Source organism: Arvicanthis niloticus, chromosome 1, assembly GCF_011762505.2.
Source record: "Arvicanthis niloticus isolate mArvNil1 chromosome 1, mArvNil1.pat.X, whole genome shotgun sequence".
In the NCBI taxonomy this organism is placed as follows: domain Eukaryota; kingdom Metazoa; phylum Chordata; class Mammalia; order Rodentia; family Muridae; genus Arvicanthis; species Arvicanthis niloticus.
The window spans coordinates 11,572,976-11,588,092 of NC_047658.1; the positions used below are offsets into that span (position 1 = coordinate 11,572,976).

A 15,117-nucleotide genomic window follows, 5' to 3' on the forward strand; every position below is an offset into this window, starting at 1 on the left:
TGGTAACCACTGCACGGATTCCGGGAGGAAAACTCGGAGCTCTTTGCTTTGCTCAGCAAAGCCAAGAGCCTGTGGGGGGCACTCTGGGGACAGCTATTTGGTTAACCTCAAAGAGACAAAGGCAGACACGACAACGTCTTCAGCTAAAATGTCTTCCTCTAACAGAGGAAAGATTCTGTAAAAGCGCTCGATCGTGTAGAAAAATGGAGCGCGAGCGCTCGAACTGAGGCACCGCTGGGATTCGAACCCAGGATCTCCTGTTTACTAGACAGGCGCTTTAACCAACTAAGCCACGGCGCCACCCGCACGGCCAGTGCGAGAAACCAGTTCCCATTTCTAGTGACTTCATGAGCTCTGCTCATGCGTACACGTTTCTGCGCTAGGAGGGGAGCGCATGCGCAGTACGGTTTTTCGTTTTAACCGGCTTCCGAAAGCCCTAAGGAACGCTGGAGATTTAAATAGGCATCGCGGGGTGGGCGGGGTGCGGCGGCCCCGGTTTCCGGGCCGCAATAGCATCACTTTTTGAGCTCTATCTTCTGAGGGGTCGCGAGAGTTCGTCGGCTGAGAGGTGCTATGGGAATTTCAGTGGAGCCCCCAGCTGCCCCAGAAACCTCCCAGAACCTCCCAGTGCTGCCCGGCTGCTTAGTTCCTTGGATGTCACCTCAAGTGAATTGCGGCCATCCTTGCCAGCCCAGGCCCATAACTTCTGGACTGCTTCTTCTGGAACCAGCGAGAGACAGGGATCCTGAGCGGGGCTCTGGGCGATTCGAAGAATGTACAGGATGTGTGTGGAAGTTTCTGTTTTATATCCAGTCCTGGCCCTCCCCATCTAGGTTTGCCCTAGTCATTCTGGGGTTGCCATGCCAACCGTCCCTTTGACAACAAAATCAAGCAGCACTACTAATGCATTCCTCTCTGGCTTTACTCCAGCAGGAGACTTCATTTGCTGAACTGATCTATGCAAAAATAAATGCTACCTGCGCAGAAACGTAATAACCTAGGTGTCCATCATTGAGGACGGTGCAGGTACAAGCATTCTAATCATCCCTAGGGCCAAGGTGATGACGAATACACTCACCATGATCTTAGTGAAGAAAGAGCCCTGCAAATTATTTAGGAGTGGGATGAAGCGGTAGCTCAGTGGTTAAGAAGACCCAAGGTTCAGTTCCCAACACCCAGACTGTCCCAGGAAATCTATCGCCATCTTTTGGACTCTGTGGGCACTGCATACATGAGAGGCACATGCATGTATGCACGTATATGTACATACATACATATATACATACATACACACACATACAGGCAGAACACCCAAACATTGAGGATGGAAACCACTACCTGAGAAGACCCTTCAGCACCATTGCATAGAGGACAAAGCTCTTGAACCTGGGAGAAACCATATTCAAACCATAGCAGTCACAAGGCCTTGCCATCCACAGAGTGGGGCCCCACGCATCATATTCCCTTGACAAGCATGTTCATGAAGTACACATGCCGGTCCCAGTGGCAAACGGGAGATGGATGAACACCAGGTTATAAAGCTCAGAAATAGAAAAACTGCTTCTGCCACTCCCCGCACACACTTGTTTTCCAAAGGAATCAAGATTTATTCTATATCCAAACTAACAGTGCTCGCCTCTGAAGGGTTCTGTGATGGGCAAAGAGGTGGCACCATGCCCAGAGTCCAGTCAGAGCCTGGCCCCTGCCTCAGTCTGATAGTCGAATTCTGGGAGGGGAACTCAGAACAGAGCCCTGAAGAACACTGTACAGCAGGTGGCCGGTGCTCCAGTGCTCAAGGGGATCAGCAGCCGTCAGCTGTCACTCCTCTCCAGTGACGTTGACGGGGACAGAGAACTGGATGCTGTTTTTTTCTCCTCTCTCCGGCAGAACAGACACATGCTGGATAGTTGAGAATGAAGGTCACTTTCTGAGGTGGAGAAAAGCTGGTCACAATTCCTGCACTGTGGTGGGACATTTTCGAGAAACAGAAACGATGCGCAGGTCAGAGGAGAACAAACTGCAGCAGCAGCCAGCCTGGATGGAGCCAAGACAAATCCTTCCCTCTCTGGAGTCTCTCACCCTACAAACTGCCCGGGGAAGACTGGGAGCATCAGGTCTGCCCAGGCAGACACTGGTTGCTGCCCAGCCTTTCCCTACAAAGCTAGGAAGGTACCCAGGGCTGGCCCTCATGTGGCCACATGCTTGGGAGGAGGACGATGGGGTTGTGTCAGGCCCTTGTCCAATGTTCTCTGTAGAGAGTGGCCCAGAGTGGAACTGTGGGATCCAAGGGGTGTTCTGAGACCTTGATATGCTGAGGACAGTTGACTTATAGAGCAGAGAGTTAGAAAGAAGCAAGGCAAGCAGGTAAGGATTTGTGTTTGTTTTTCAATAGTAGGAATTAAACCCAGGCCTGTGAATGTGTTAGGCCACTGAGCTACATTCCCCCACACCTCCCTGTGTGTGTTTGTGTGTGTGTGTGTGTGTGTGTGTGTGTGTGTGTGTGTGTAAGAGGGAGGAGGGAGAAAGAATGTATATACATGTGTTTTATTTTGAGACAAGGTCTCAATATATATATATATCTCAGGCAGGCCTTAAACTTAAATCCTTTTACCTCAGCCTTCTGAGTACCTAGTATTATAGCTATGTGCCACTTGGCTAGCAGACAAGAATTCTGAAATAAACAGGGCATTTATTTATCATTTGTTTGTTTTAAAAGGGCATGTGATCCCCTGGAACTGGCATTAGGAATGGTTGTGAGCCACTGTGCTGGTGCTAGAATTGAATCTAGGTCCTCTGTAGGAGCAACAGGGCTCTAAGCCACTAGGCCCTCTCTCTAGCCCCTGTTTATTTATTGTTTAGTTTTTGGAGACAGCGCCTCACTAAATCTTAGAGGCTGACCTTCAACAACTAGCAATCCTTCTGCCTCAAGCTCCTCCTGCATGTTGTACCTACAAGAGGGAGCCACCTTAGTCAGCTCCAAACAGTGATTGCAACCAACTGATGTGGGGTCTGAGTATCCTCTTCCACTCTTGAGTCTCTTTCTGGCCCAAACACCTCCCAGCACATACAGATGCTAACCGATCTCATTCGTTACCAACTAGAAAGCCAGTGATTGAGGCAGGGACTCTCAGGCCATGTCAGAGGCCTCTCAGGGAATCCCAACACGCACATGCGTGCGCGCGCGCGCGCGCGCACACACACACACACACACACACACGCATGCACATATGCTCAGAAGTTAGGAGCTCTTTCTTTTCTTCCAGAGGATCCATGTCAGATGTCACACAACTGCCTGTAACTTCAGCTGCTGGGGAATCTGCATTCACATAACTCACTTGCACATGTGTGCACATGCACACATACACACAAATACACACCCACTCACAAACACTCCAACAGACAATACACACACTCCACAGACACATATATACACATTCACAAACACATGCACACAGAGACACATACATTCACACACACACACACACACACACACACACACATCCACACACACTCATGCATGAGTGTGCACACACAGCAGGCAGGAAGCACATACCCTTAATCCCAGCACTGAGAAGATTGAGGCAGGTGGAATTCAAGGCCAGCCTGCTCTACATTGCTAGGTCCAGGTTAGCCAGGGCTACACAACAAGATGCCATTTCCAAAATAAAATAAAATAAAATAAATCTTAAGTAAAAAAAAATAATTATAGAGGTTGGGAGTGCAGCTCAATGGGACAGTGCTTGCCTAGGATGTGAAAAGCCTTGTGTTCTATCCCACAATCAACAAAGAAACAAATGTGTTGTATGCACACTTATAACCCCAGCACTTAGAAGAATAAACAGTTTCAGGTTAGCTTAAGATATGTAGCAAAAGCCTGTCTCAGAGAACAAAATGAATATAAAGACCCCAGCACACACCCTTTCCCTCCTCTGTGTGTTTTTTTGTCTCATGTCACTCACCATGGGACCGTTTTTTCCTTGTGTCTGTGCTCTTGTCTCATCTGTTAGGACTTAAGCACAAGGCTGGGATCCCACTGTTTGTGGTTGCGTCCCCAGGGGCCCAATGAGTGTTCCCTCGGGAAATAAGCTGACTTGGTGAAGACTGGAGGAAGGTTACTGGGTTAGCTTCACCTAATACCAACCTGCCTGACCTTTAAGCCCATGGCCTTTTTGTTCTCAGTAACCAAAGGGATTTTGTCAATTTCTTCAATATTCCATAGTCTCATGGAGCTGTCCTAAAAACGAATTAAACAGTAAGCCAGGAGTCACAAAAACAGACAGGAAAAAAAAAAAAAAAAAAAAAAAAAAAAACCACTATAAAGGCTGTGGGGCTGTGGGTGGCTCAGAGTATTAGACTCTCCGTCCCAGCATCACAAAAGTCAGGTATGATGGTCCACGCCTGTAACCTCAGGACATGAGAAGCAGAGGCAGGAGGATGGGAGTTGAGGGCCAGCCTGGGCTACACGAAGACCTGTGGTGCAGCTGTGCCGTGGGATAGCATTCCGTATCCAGAATAGATGAGCTGCCAAACCTCCAAAACACATAGAGACACAGAAACACATCTTGTTGGGCAAAAGAAGTCAGTCTTAAAAGACTATAGGCTGTAAATTTTATCTATCCAACGTTCCAGGAAAGTAAATATTGCAGACTGGATTCAACAGAAGTTCCTGGAAAAACAAATAACAAAAAACACACCTCCCACTAAGCCTTCCGCAAGGCTCATTCACTGATTAGAGCTCAAAGGACTTGGAGAGGTTGGAATGTTGCAAGTCCAGAGCCAGATCATCACGAGCCATCTCTAGCACCTCTGATAGCCCTTCATGACCCACCTCTGATGTCATCTGCCGTCTCTGTGGCTGTGAAGTAAGTCCTTTGGAATGTACAAACAGACACCTCACTTCTGCCGGGCAGTGCCGGCGCACACCTTTAGTCCCAGCACTTGGGAGGCAGAGGCAGGCGGATTTCTGAGTTCGAGGCCAGCCTGGTCTACAGAGTGAGTTCCAGGACAGCCAGGACTACACAGAGAAACCCTGTCTAGAAGAACAAAACAAACAAAACAAAACAAACAAACAAACAAACAAACAAAAAAAGACACCTCACTTCTATCAACCGAAAAGTTATGTGCTGCCAGACAGGAGCTAAGGCCTGTAGTTGAGGCCTCCCTGTTATCCGTGACCATCCTTCCTTCAGTCAAGTTGAGAATGATGCGTGGTATCCCTTGTTCCATTATTAGAGAAACTTGACAGAAATTGTTACCACTGTGGAGCGTGGGATTTGGAATGACCTGGTTCTGTATTCTTCTGCCATGGTTGCTCATCTTTGACTTCAGAATAAACTATCCCTTGTCACCTTTGAAGTGAGAGTTACATTTGTGGAAGTGTGTTGTGTGTGTATTCTGTGTGGGATGTGTTGTGTGTAGTATTGTAGTGTGCATGATGTGTGTATGTGTGCTGTGTGCAGTATGTGTAGTGTGTGGTGTATGTACTGTGTGTATGTGTGCTGTGTGTAGTATCTATAGTGTGTGCTGTGTATGTTGTATGTCTTCTGTGTGATATGTGGGTGTGGCATGTTGTGTGTGTGTTAAGAGACAGTTAAAATAGAAACAGAGCATAGGGGGTTTTCAGCAGTGAAATCATTCTATAGTTCTACAGGCTATGTAATGATGGACACATGGTATGTGTTTGACAAAACTCACAGAGTGTACAAAAATAAAAAGGTGGCGCACACCTGTAATCCCAGCACTAGGGAGGCCAAGGCAGGAGACTTACAGTTGACAGTCGGTCTGGCTGAGTGCCAAGCCAGACTTGGGAGTGGAAGTCAGAGAACACAACATTGTGAACTCTGCACTTGTTTTTTTAAACTGACAAAAATAATTCCCAGAAGAAATGGAGTTTTCTAGTAGCCTTGATTTTTTCCCCCAGTGTGATTCCCTTTCTTAGCTGCACACCTTATGGAGCTGCAAAGCCCTAAGTCCGAGTTGTTTACTATGCCCATGTGTTACGTGAGCAATAACATCTCACTGACTGTGTGCTACACTTCCTAATTAAGCAGAGGGAACTAAATTTCTTATAGAGACAAGCTCTGAAATTTGGAGAACAACTACACAGGAGAAGAGCCAGGTTTTATCAATAGTCACTTTCTTCAGTATATCAAGTAGTTTATCAAGACCTGGCAACATGGTCAGTCCAGGCCACAAGGACCCCACAGTGAGATGTCTCAGAAAACAAAACAAAAACAAACCAAAAACAAGACGGGCTGGAGAGTTGGCTCAGTGGTTAAGAGCACTGACTGCTCTTGCAAAGGACTGGACTTTGGTTCCCAGCACCCACAGGGAGCAGCTCACACCCATAACTCCCCTTTCTGCCCTCTGAAGGCAATGAACACACATGGCACACACGCACACACACAGAGGCACATGCATGTATTGTATTTTAAAGTCACCCCTCAGCTTTTAGATACTTTGATTCCAAACTTGGGAATTTTAAATCCCTTCCAGGCTTCCTGTGACGATTTTAATAAAAATGCAGAAAGCAAAACCTTGCTAAGAACTACCTACATTCAAACCAGATTCGTCGTCGTTGTTGTACTTTTGTTTGTTGTTTCTTTTTCAAGATAGGTTTTCTCTGTGTAGCCCTGGCTGTCCTGGAACTCCATCTGTAGATCAGGCTGGCCTTGAACTCACAGAGATTTGCCAGCCTCTGCCTCTTAAGTACTGGGATTAAAGGGAAATGCCATCGCTTCAGGCTTCAAATTTGACTTTTTTCTAACTCATCTGCACACTTAACACACAGTGCAAATGTAAATTTTGTCAAATGTCATTCACTGGGTAAGGTAAACTTTCTACCAAAGCAAATGAGAAGTTAAACGGAAGCCTGCCTCGCTCCTATCCCAGAGCTGGCATCACAGACATAGAATATCGCTTTTATGTGGGTTCTGGATCCGAACCTGGGCCCTCATGCTTGTGCAGCAAGTCCATTATCAACTGAGCCATATCCCCAGCCCCTGGATGAATTTTTATTCTAGAAATGGAAGGTAATATCTGCCTTGAACGCATGTCTACAATATGGCTATCATCATTTCTGACCTTTGAAATGATTTTAAAATGTTAGCCTGTCAGAAATTTATATTTTTAAGGTATGAGACAAGAATACCCCTAACTTTAAAATGTATTGAGGATAAGAGTAGAGAAAAAAATAATAAAGTTGAGCGTGGCAACGCAGACCTGTAATCCCAGCATCTCGGGGGTGGAGGGTGGATGCTGGAGGACCAGGAGCTCTGGGTCATCCTGGGCTGTTTAGGGCCAAACTGGAACACTTGCAATTCTATCTTCAAAAAGCAATGCAAACAAAATGAATAATAGTACAAGTGTGTATACTGTTTACTGCCTGTCCCCAGCCCATTTGGAGTTATTTTGTTCGATTTGAGAAACAGGGTTTCTCTGTGCGTCCTGGGCTGATCTGGAACTCTGTTTTGCATCAGGCTCCCAAGTTCTGGGATTACAAGTGTGTCCAACTATGCCTAGCCTTTTGACACAAAAACGTTACTCATTTTGATGAAATTCAATTTTTAAAAATTTTTCATTGTTTCCTTGCTTTAAATATTTTTAGTTATTCTTAACTGTGCATGCAGGACCCTGTGCAGGCCAGAAGAGCACATCAGATCCCCTGGAACTGGAGATCCAGATGATTGTGAACTGCCATGTGGGTGCTGGGAATCAAACCTGCATACTCTGAAAGAGCAGCCAGTGCTCTTAACCACTGAGCCATCCCTCCAGCTTCATGTCACCTGTGCTTTGTTGTCAAACTCCTGAACTCACTGCAAACCCAGAATATCAAAGATTCTCTCAAACATTTCCTTCATATTTTTAAAAACTTATCTCATAAGTTTAGATCTTTGGTATATTTTATTTTGTACAGTGGTCCCTTGGTGTACATGAGGAACCCAGACCCCCCCACAATGAAGAATACTAAAATTGGTAGAGGCTCGTGTCCCCTACAGAAAATACTATCAAATTTGCATATAATTTACATATATGACTATATTCTTTAAATCATCTCTAGATTGCATATAATTCCTGAGAGACTGCAAATGGTTCTTAGACTATTGTTTAGGAGACAAGGGAACACATCTCTGTGTGTTCAGTATAGATAGAGTTTTACTTAGCTTAGTTTTTAAAATATGTGGTATAATTATATCTGGAGAGAGAGAGAGAGAGAGAGAGAGAGAGAGAGAGAGAGAGAGAGAGAGAGATTACAGGGTTTCACTGTGTAGCCCTGGCTGGTCTGGAACTCACTATGTAGGCCAGGCTGGCCTTGAACTCACAGCAATCTGCCTGCTCCTGGGTGTAGGATTAAGATATTCCCCACTATGCTGACAATGTTTTGTTTGTTTGTTTGTTTGTTTGTTTGAATATTTTAACCCAGGTTGGTTGAAGCCTGCAGATACAGAAGGACAACTGCGTGTGGTGTAAGGCAAGGGTTCAGTTTCATTTGTTCGAATGTATGGTGGGGTAGCTACTGACATTTCCATAGGGATTATATTGAATACATACAACACTTGGGGAGCTGGGATTACAGATATGTAACACCATAGGTGGCCACGTTTTAAAAAGTGGAATGTAAGTAGCCTCTGTTTAGTCACCATGTTTATGTTCTCTTCATAAAATAATCTTATCTATGTGTCTTAAATATATATAATAGCAGGATTCAGTGGAGACATCTACAATCCAGCACTTGGGAGGCACAGGGAGAAGAGTCATAAGTTTGAGGTCAGCCTAGACTATATGGTGAGACCCTGTCTCAAACAATCAAACAAGAATATATAATAATACATCCTATAAAAATTAAGTACCTAGTAAAATGTTGTAATTATATACTTATATTTTATATAACATCCATGTACTGTATGATATTTATAATACAGTATACATATATAATTACAATATTCTTATTGATATTTAATTAATCTAATAATATAATATGATTATAGTATAATATATTAGAATGTAATTTATCCATTTAATATATAATACACATCGTGGCATATTATGTATAATTTATTATATAATGATTGTTCTTTGGGTTTTTTTTTGTTTTTTGGGGTTTTTTGTTTGTTTTTGTTGTTGTTGTTGTTGTTTTTCGAGACAGGGTTTCTCTGTGTAGCCCTGGCTGTCCTGGAACTCACTCTGTAGACCAGGCTGGCCTCAAACTCAGAAATCCGCCTGCCTCTGCCCCCCAAGTGCTGGGATTAAAGGTGTGCGCCACCACTGCCCGGCACAACTACATAATAATTGTTCTATTACAATGTTATATAATAACAGCATTATTGTTTCACAGTATTTTTATGCTTTTCTTAACCATGTTTGTTCATATACTCCTGCCGCTCATTACTCTGTCACCTACCTCATCTTGTTGTTTTGTTTAAATGGCAGTAGTAATGTAACAGAAAAGCGAAATGTACAGAATGACAGACTTTTGAAAAGCCAGAACCTTTTCCTGGCTGTCTGTTAGAGCAGTAGCATCGTCACACATCAGTATGAATTTACTATCAGTACTTGGTCTGCAGTGTCTGTCCTATGCCACGCTCCGTGGCACACACCTACAATCCCAGCACTCAGGAAGCTTTAGCAGAAGACCTGCAGCTGGAGGCTAGCCTGGGCTACACAGCAAGATTCTGTCACAAAGCAGAAAGGCTTAGTAGGTGGGGTCTCATCCATTGTTTCACAAACCTAGAGACCTCTGACATTCAGAACAAAATTAAAGGTCACATGTCAAGGTGGAGCCCCACTCCCCTGATGCTCTCACCTGGAACAACCTCTGGGTGAGGGACAGTTGTGTGTCACCAGAATGTCCCCAGATGACTGCTGTGGGGTGGGAGAGTCCCATCTGGGGCCTTGGGAGGACATGGCTGCTTAGCTGTGAGCTAGTGCCTGCCCTCCAAAGCCGGCTGTCGGCTCTGCCACCCACCAGTCAACCTTCTCCAGGAAAAACTCAAGTATTGGTGGCACAGACCAGATCCACCTGGCAATCCCCAGACTCACAGATGGAAGAAGGGTCTGAGCGCCATATTCCTGGCAGCTTCTGAGTGCAAAGACCAGACTAAGCCTGCACAGGAACATTTTTTTGCCTTTTAATTTTTTTTTTCCTATGTAAGCCACAAGTGGTGGTGCATACCTTTTAATCTTGGCACTCGGGTGGCAGAGGCAGGTGGGTCTCTAGAGCTCTAGGCCAGCCTGGTCTAAAGAGTAAGTTCAAGGACAGCCTGAGCTACAGAGAAACCTTATCTTGAAAAAAACAAACAAAGCAACACCCCTTTATTTATTTATTGGAGGCTAGTGAGTAAGAGCTTTCTACAACTTGTAGAAAGTAGAACATTTAGGAGTCGGTTCTTTCTTTCCACTATGTGGGACCTGGGAATCAAACCCCAGGTAGTCAGGCTTTCTGGAAGGCGCCTTTCCCTAATAAACCTTCTTGGTGGCCTTCTTACCTCCACCTCCTGGATGCTGGGATTACAGGCATGCAACCCTAAGTCCGGATTTCATACTTGGGATGACCACTTCTGCTATCTCAAGTACTAGTAAGTGTGATAAGCATTTTAAGTCAGCCAAAGCTTGGTCGCTTTTACCTTTGAAGCCGAGAGGATCCATTTCTTGTTGTTGCTAATAGCAACATCCATCACCCAGTCCTCATGGCCCTGAACAGGAAATAATTCAACAAAGACTTAGGAGAAATGCTTTATAAAAGCAAGAGGAACACAGAGCCAGCAAGCCTGTGTTGCTTACCTGTATGTAGCCCACACTCGGTCCCATCAACCCTTAAGGCAGAATGCAAGCCTCAAGGACGGGTCATTGCCCCTGTATGAGAGTGCTGTGAATGTTTTTAAACTCACGTGCAAGGCTCAGCAGACTGGGAGGAAATAAAAGGTGATGTTTTTATCTGGTCTTAGGTCTTCGCTTGACAAAGTGCCTCTTAAGAGGCTCTAACCAGGGAGGGTCTTTGTGGGCTTCCATGGAAGCTTAAGCCAATGAGGAACCGTTGATGGGTTAGGGCTCTCCCTACACGTTTACTGTCTCTGCCATTTTACTTACAGAAAGTGGAGCAACCCCGAGCAGGGAAAGGAAAAGGAGCAGGAAAGGTCACTGTCTGTTGTAGTGTTTAGCAAAAGGCTAGGGAGGTGGCAGAGCGGGTAAAGCGCTTTACTGCCACAAGCCAGGAGACCTGAGTTCCATCCCTGGAACCTAGGGTAAAAGTGGAAGGAGACAAACCCACTCCTCAAAGAAGCCCTCTGACCTCCACACGTGCCCTGTGCCACATTCATCTTCACTCGTGCAGCATTTGCACACAATGATGAAATTGGGAACGAAAAGATATCTTTTCATTCTGTATAAAAGGGGGGAAGAATAGAAGGATGGCAGGGAAGAGACCAGAGCTATCTGACAGGAGGCAGGAGGGTGGGAAGCACAGGAGGGTTAGCATCCAGCGTGAAGCTGTTTGTGTGCCATTATGGAATCTCCCTTAAAAAACTCAGCTTAGAAAGACTAGCCTTGGCTGTGTGGGATAGGAGTGGGGTGAACATGTGCCACTCAAGAAGGCATAGATGATATAGGGCCCCTGAGGACTCAGAGGCTGAAAGACATGGGTGTAGGCACTCACAGCCAAAGGCAACGGAGAGACTGTACCAGGCCCACAGGGCTCCTGCCCTAGACTCCTGCCATGTTGGATAACACCCTGCTAACTACAGAGAGCCTTGGGTGCAGGCCTCTGTTGGCGGGAGAAGCCCCGCGGCTGGGCAAGTCCTCACGACTCTGCTGGTTTTGGACTCCTGCCTAGCTCTGGGCTTTGTTGTTTCATCTACCTAGCATGCCTTTCCCTGAGGTCCTAGATTGTCCACTGAGATCTCAAGTAAGTGCCTCCCCTAGGTAGCCCACTGCTCTCCCTCTGTGGGTCAGTCCCTAAGCCTCCTTTGTCACGCCACTCTATTATCTTTCTCTCTTTGCAAGTGGCTAATTTACTGATGTCTTTGTCCTTCCCCACAGAGGTGTCAGTAACCTTAGAAGGCAGCTAGGCCTGCTTCATTGCCTTGGTCTCAGATGCCATACCACCAGGAGTGGCAGACTACACCCAAAATCTCAACACTAGAGGTGGGGCTGAAACAGAAAGATCACAAGTTTGAGGCTAACCTGGGCTACGTAGCAAGATCCTAACCACCTCCCACCCCCATGCACATGCACACATGCACACATGCCCCCCCCACACCACACATGCACACACATACACACCACACAAAGTTAAATTTATTATGTTGTGCAGACACTTGTACCTTCAATGCCAACTTCCGGTAACCACCTCCTACATCCCAAATAGCCACAGTCTTGTCAAATCCACCAGAAATGAGAAAAGAGCCTGAAAAACAAAGGGGGTGTGGCTGCAGAGTCCCGTCCTCCTTCCTCCATCAAGTGCTCCCTCCCCTCTGTGGTAAGGCTGATGGTGACATCTGTGAGGTACTGCCATGGCTTATGGGACACCTTGCTGGTGTGGTTCTATGATGCCCTGTAACTTTAATGTTTTTCAAAGTCGGTTCTATGATGCCCTGTAACTTTAATGTTTTTCAAAGTCTACTTTTAATGATGGTTCTTAAACACTTTAACCTCCCTTTTAGCCCACCACCCACCAGAGGCGGTGGGAAAGAAAGGATGGGGAAGTGGGGAAGAAGTGGATCTGTTTAGAAAGGCTCATTGGAGCAACTCCCTTCTGTGGAGTCTGGAAATCAGCAGTTTAGTTCCCAGGTCACTAGCGGCAGCTTGGTCCGCTCACAAACACTTCATAGATACACCAGCAATCCAGTTTGGTAGAGTCGGGATAGCAAACAGGAATCAGTAGTGGTGCAGAGGCAGCCAGGCCTCCGAGGGAGGGACCAAGAGGAAAGACAGGAGAAGTTCTCAGCTGTGCCGCTCTCATCGAAGTGAAGACCAGTGAAGACACACAAGCGTTGCACACCTAGCTCTATAAGGCACCATGCATACATGTGTATACACACATAGGAGCACAAGTACACACACACACACACACACACACACACACACACACAGAGAGAGAGAGAGAGAGAGAGAGAGAGAGAGAGAGAGAGAGAGACATAAGTGATATAAGTTTGGTGATATACCAAACAGGATGTTTTGTTTTGTTTTGTTTTGTTTTGTTTTGTTTTTGGCAGCAATTCTCTCTGTTGTAACCCTCCTTTGCCAGCTTGGCCCCAAACTCACAAGAGATCCACTTGCCCCTCCCCCTGTATGTATCACCACACTCAGCCACACATACTAGAGTTGGAGCAATGCAAAGAAGATTAGCATGGACCCTGCTAATAAATAAACAAACATGTATAAACGATAAAGCATGCTTTCTGGAGCAGGAAAGGTGTTCAGAAAGTTCTTAAGACAGGATCATGTGTGTAATGACTGGGGAACCCCTGCATCTCTCATACATATACAAGGCAAGCCCACTTTTCAGTAGAATGGTGTGTGTGTGTGTGTGTGTGTGTGTGTGTGTGTGTGTGTGTGTGTTAATGCATGTGCATGCATATATTTGGCTCTGAACAGCTACTTCCCTCAAAGAGCCCTAGCCGAACCTTCATTACTGCCGTAGGCCTTCTCCTCCACCTCACTTGGCAGCAGCACCCTAACTACCCTCTGATTTAAAGGGTACCAATTCCCACCTCCAACTCTGGAGGCAGAAAAGTCACCCAGTCCTGGCCTGTCATAGTCTTTCATCCACAGCGATGTGACCAGCTCAGAGATGGGCAAGTGCCCCAAGCTGAGCCAATGGGAGCTGTCCCTGGGTCTTGGTGTTGACATCATCAGGCAGGAATTCACTTTTCCTTGAGGATTGCCAATGGCCAGAACCAGACTAGCTGGGAACCACACTAGGTCATCCTTGCTTCCCAGTGGGGAAAGTCGGATGAAGGAGAAGCAGAAGGGTGTGGCTTTGGCTAGAGGAAGAAAACTGACTCAGGTGTGCAAGACCGTGGCAAGAAGGGGTGTCTTAAGCATCCTTCAGGAGATTCGGTGTTCAGGATTAAAGCTTTACAGAACTGCAGACAGTGGAAAGTATTTCCTTTAAGGTGGTGGGTTCTTGTTATTCATGTGCACCTGGTGGAGCTTATTAAGATACAGAATCTTGCAGCCCCCTTCAAAGATTCATATTTTGTTGGTCTTGTGTGAGACTAAGAAAGCTGTACTTCAACAAGCAAATGCTTTAAAGACCACACTTTGAGAAATACCATTTTAAGACAACCTAAATAAATATTTTACACACACTCAAAATTTTTTTCAAAGTTCCTTTTGTGGTTTAAGCTGCATTGAGCTGGATTTCCTGCCACTGGAAAGCATGTATCCATGAATTCACCCCCTTGGCTTAGTGCACGAGGTGGGGGGTGGCATGAGGAGGTGGGAGGGGCATCACCTTTCCTGCCAGAGTCATGGAGAATCACCTCTTGTCTGCACCCAGGACAGCGTTTGTGTGGCAAATGACGGTGAATGTGGCTTCACAGTGGGACACATTTGTGATCCCAACACTCAGGATGCAAAACACAAAAGAAGGAGGAGGGGAAGGGAAGGGGTCCTTGCGCATGCTTGTCACTCACTGTCTCTGGCAATGCAGCAGGAACTCACACAGCCCTCGTGGCCCTTCATCAGAGTCACACAGGCTCCGCGGTTTCGAAACTCCCCCGTGTGGACATTCCAGATTTTTATGTTTTTATCCCAGGAGCTGGTGCACAAGAAGTGGCCACTGAAGGTGAAGCAGCAGTCTGAGATGGCATTGGAATGCGCCCTGAAACACAGGTGGGGTGCATGCTAACACGCCATTCCAGGGAGACCCCAGACCGCTTCTGACAGTGGAGAGGGGAATGCCACCTCCCATGTGGGCGTGGCTATCATTCCTCTCAAACACTATGTACCATGGTCCAGCTGGAGTTTTGAGACTGAGCCTCACTCTCTGCAGGCCAGGCTGGGACAATAGTCAGACCAGTCATGTTTTAAAAAAGAAAAAGAAAAGAAAAGAAGAGAAGAGAAAAGAAAAGAGAATTGAAAGGGGAAAAGGAATGCTACCCAAGATTTCTACTCAGC

The 15,117-nt window shown here is 46.1% G+C and overlaps 1 protein-coding gene and 1 non-coding gene across 3 annotated transcripts in view; both read right to left on the minus strand.

The window, feature by feature from the left end:
* Nucleotides 1–226: 226 nt before the first annotated feature.
* Nucleotides 227–300, minus strand: Trnat-agu (transfer RNA threonine (anticodon AGU)). Its single transcript has one exon. It is a non-coding gene; the product is annotated as a tRNA-Thr (tRNA).
* Nucleotides 301–1,583: 1,283 nt separating this feature from the next.
* Wdr88 (WD repeat domain 88) overlaps nt 1,584–15,117 on the minus strand; it is a 36,394-nt gene continuing 22,860 nt past the window's right edge. The window contains exons 7-11 of one of the 2 annotated variants that reach the window (XM_076932175.1): nt 14,634–14,821; nt 12,318–12,400; nt 10,623–10,691; nt 4,142–4,234; nt 1,584–1,961 (exon numbers count right to left, since the gene is read on the minus strand). In XM_076932175.1, coding sequence (XP_076788290.1) covers nt 1,812–1,961; nt 4,142–4,234; nt 10,623–10,691; nt 12,318–12,400; nt 14,634–14,821 — 583 coding nt within the window. In that variant the 3' untranslated portion in view covers nt 1,584–1,811. Of the gene's footprint in view, nt 1,962–3,959; nt 4,043–4,141; nt 4,235–10,622; nt 10,692–12,317; nt 12,401–14,633; nt 14,822–15,117 lie in introns of those variants that run through there. The other variant, XR_013109726.1, reaches the window with a different exon arrangement.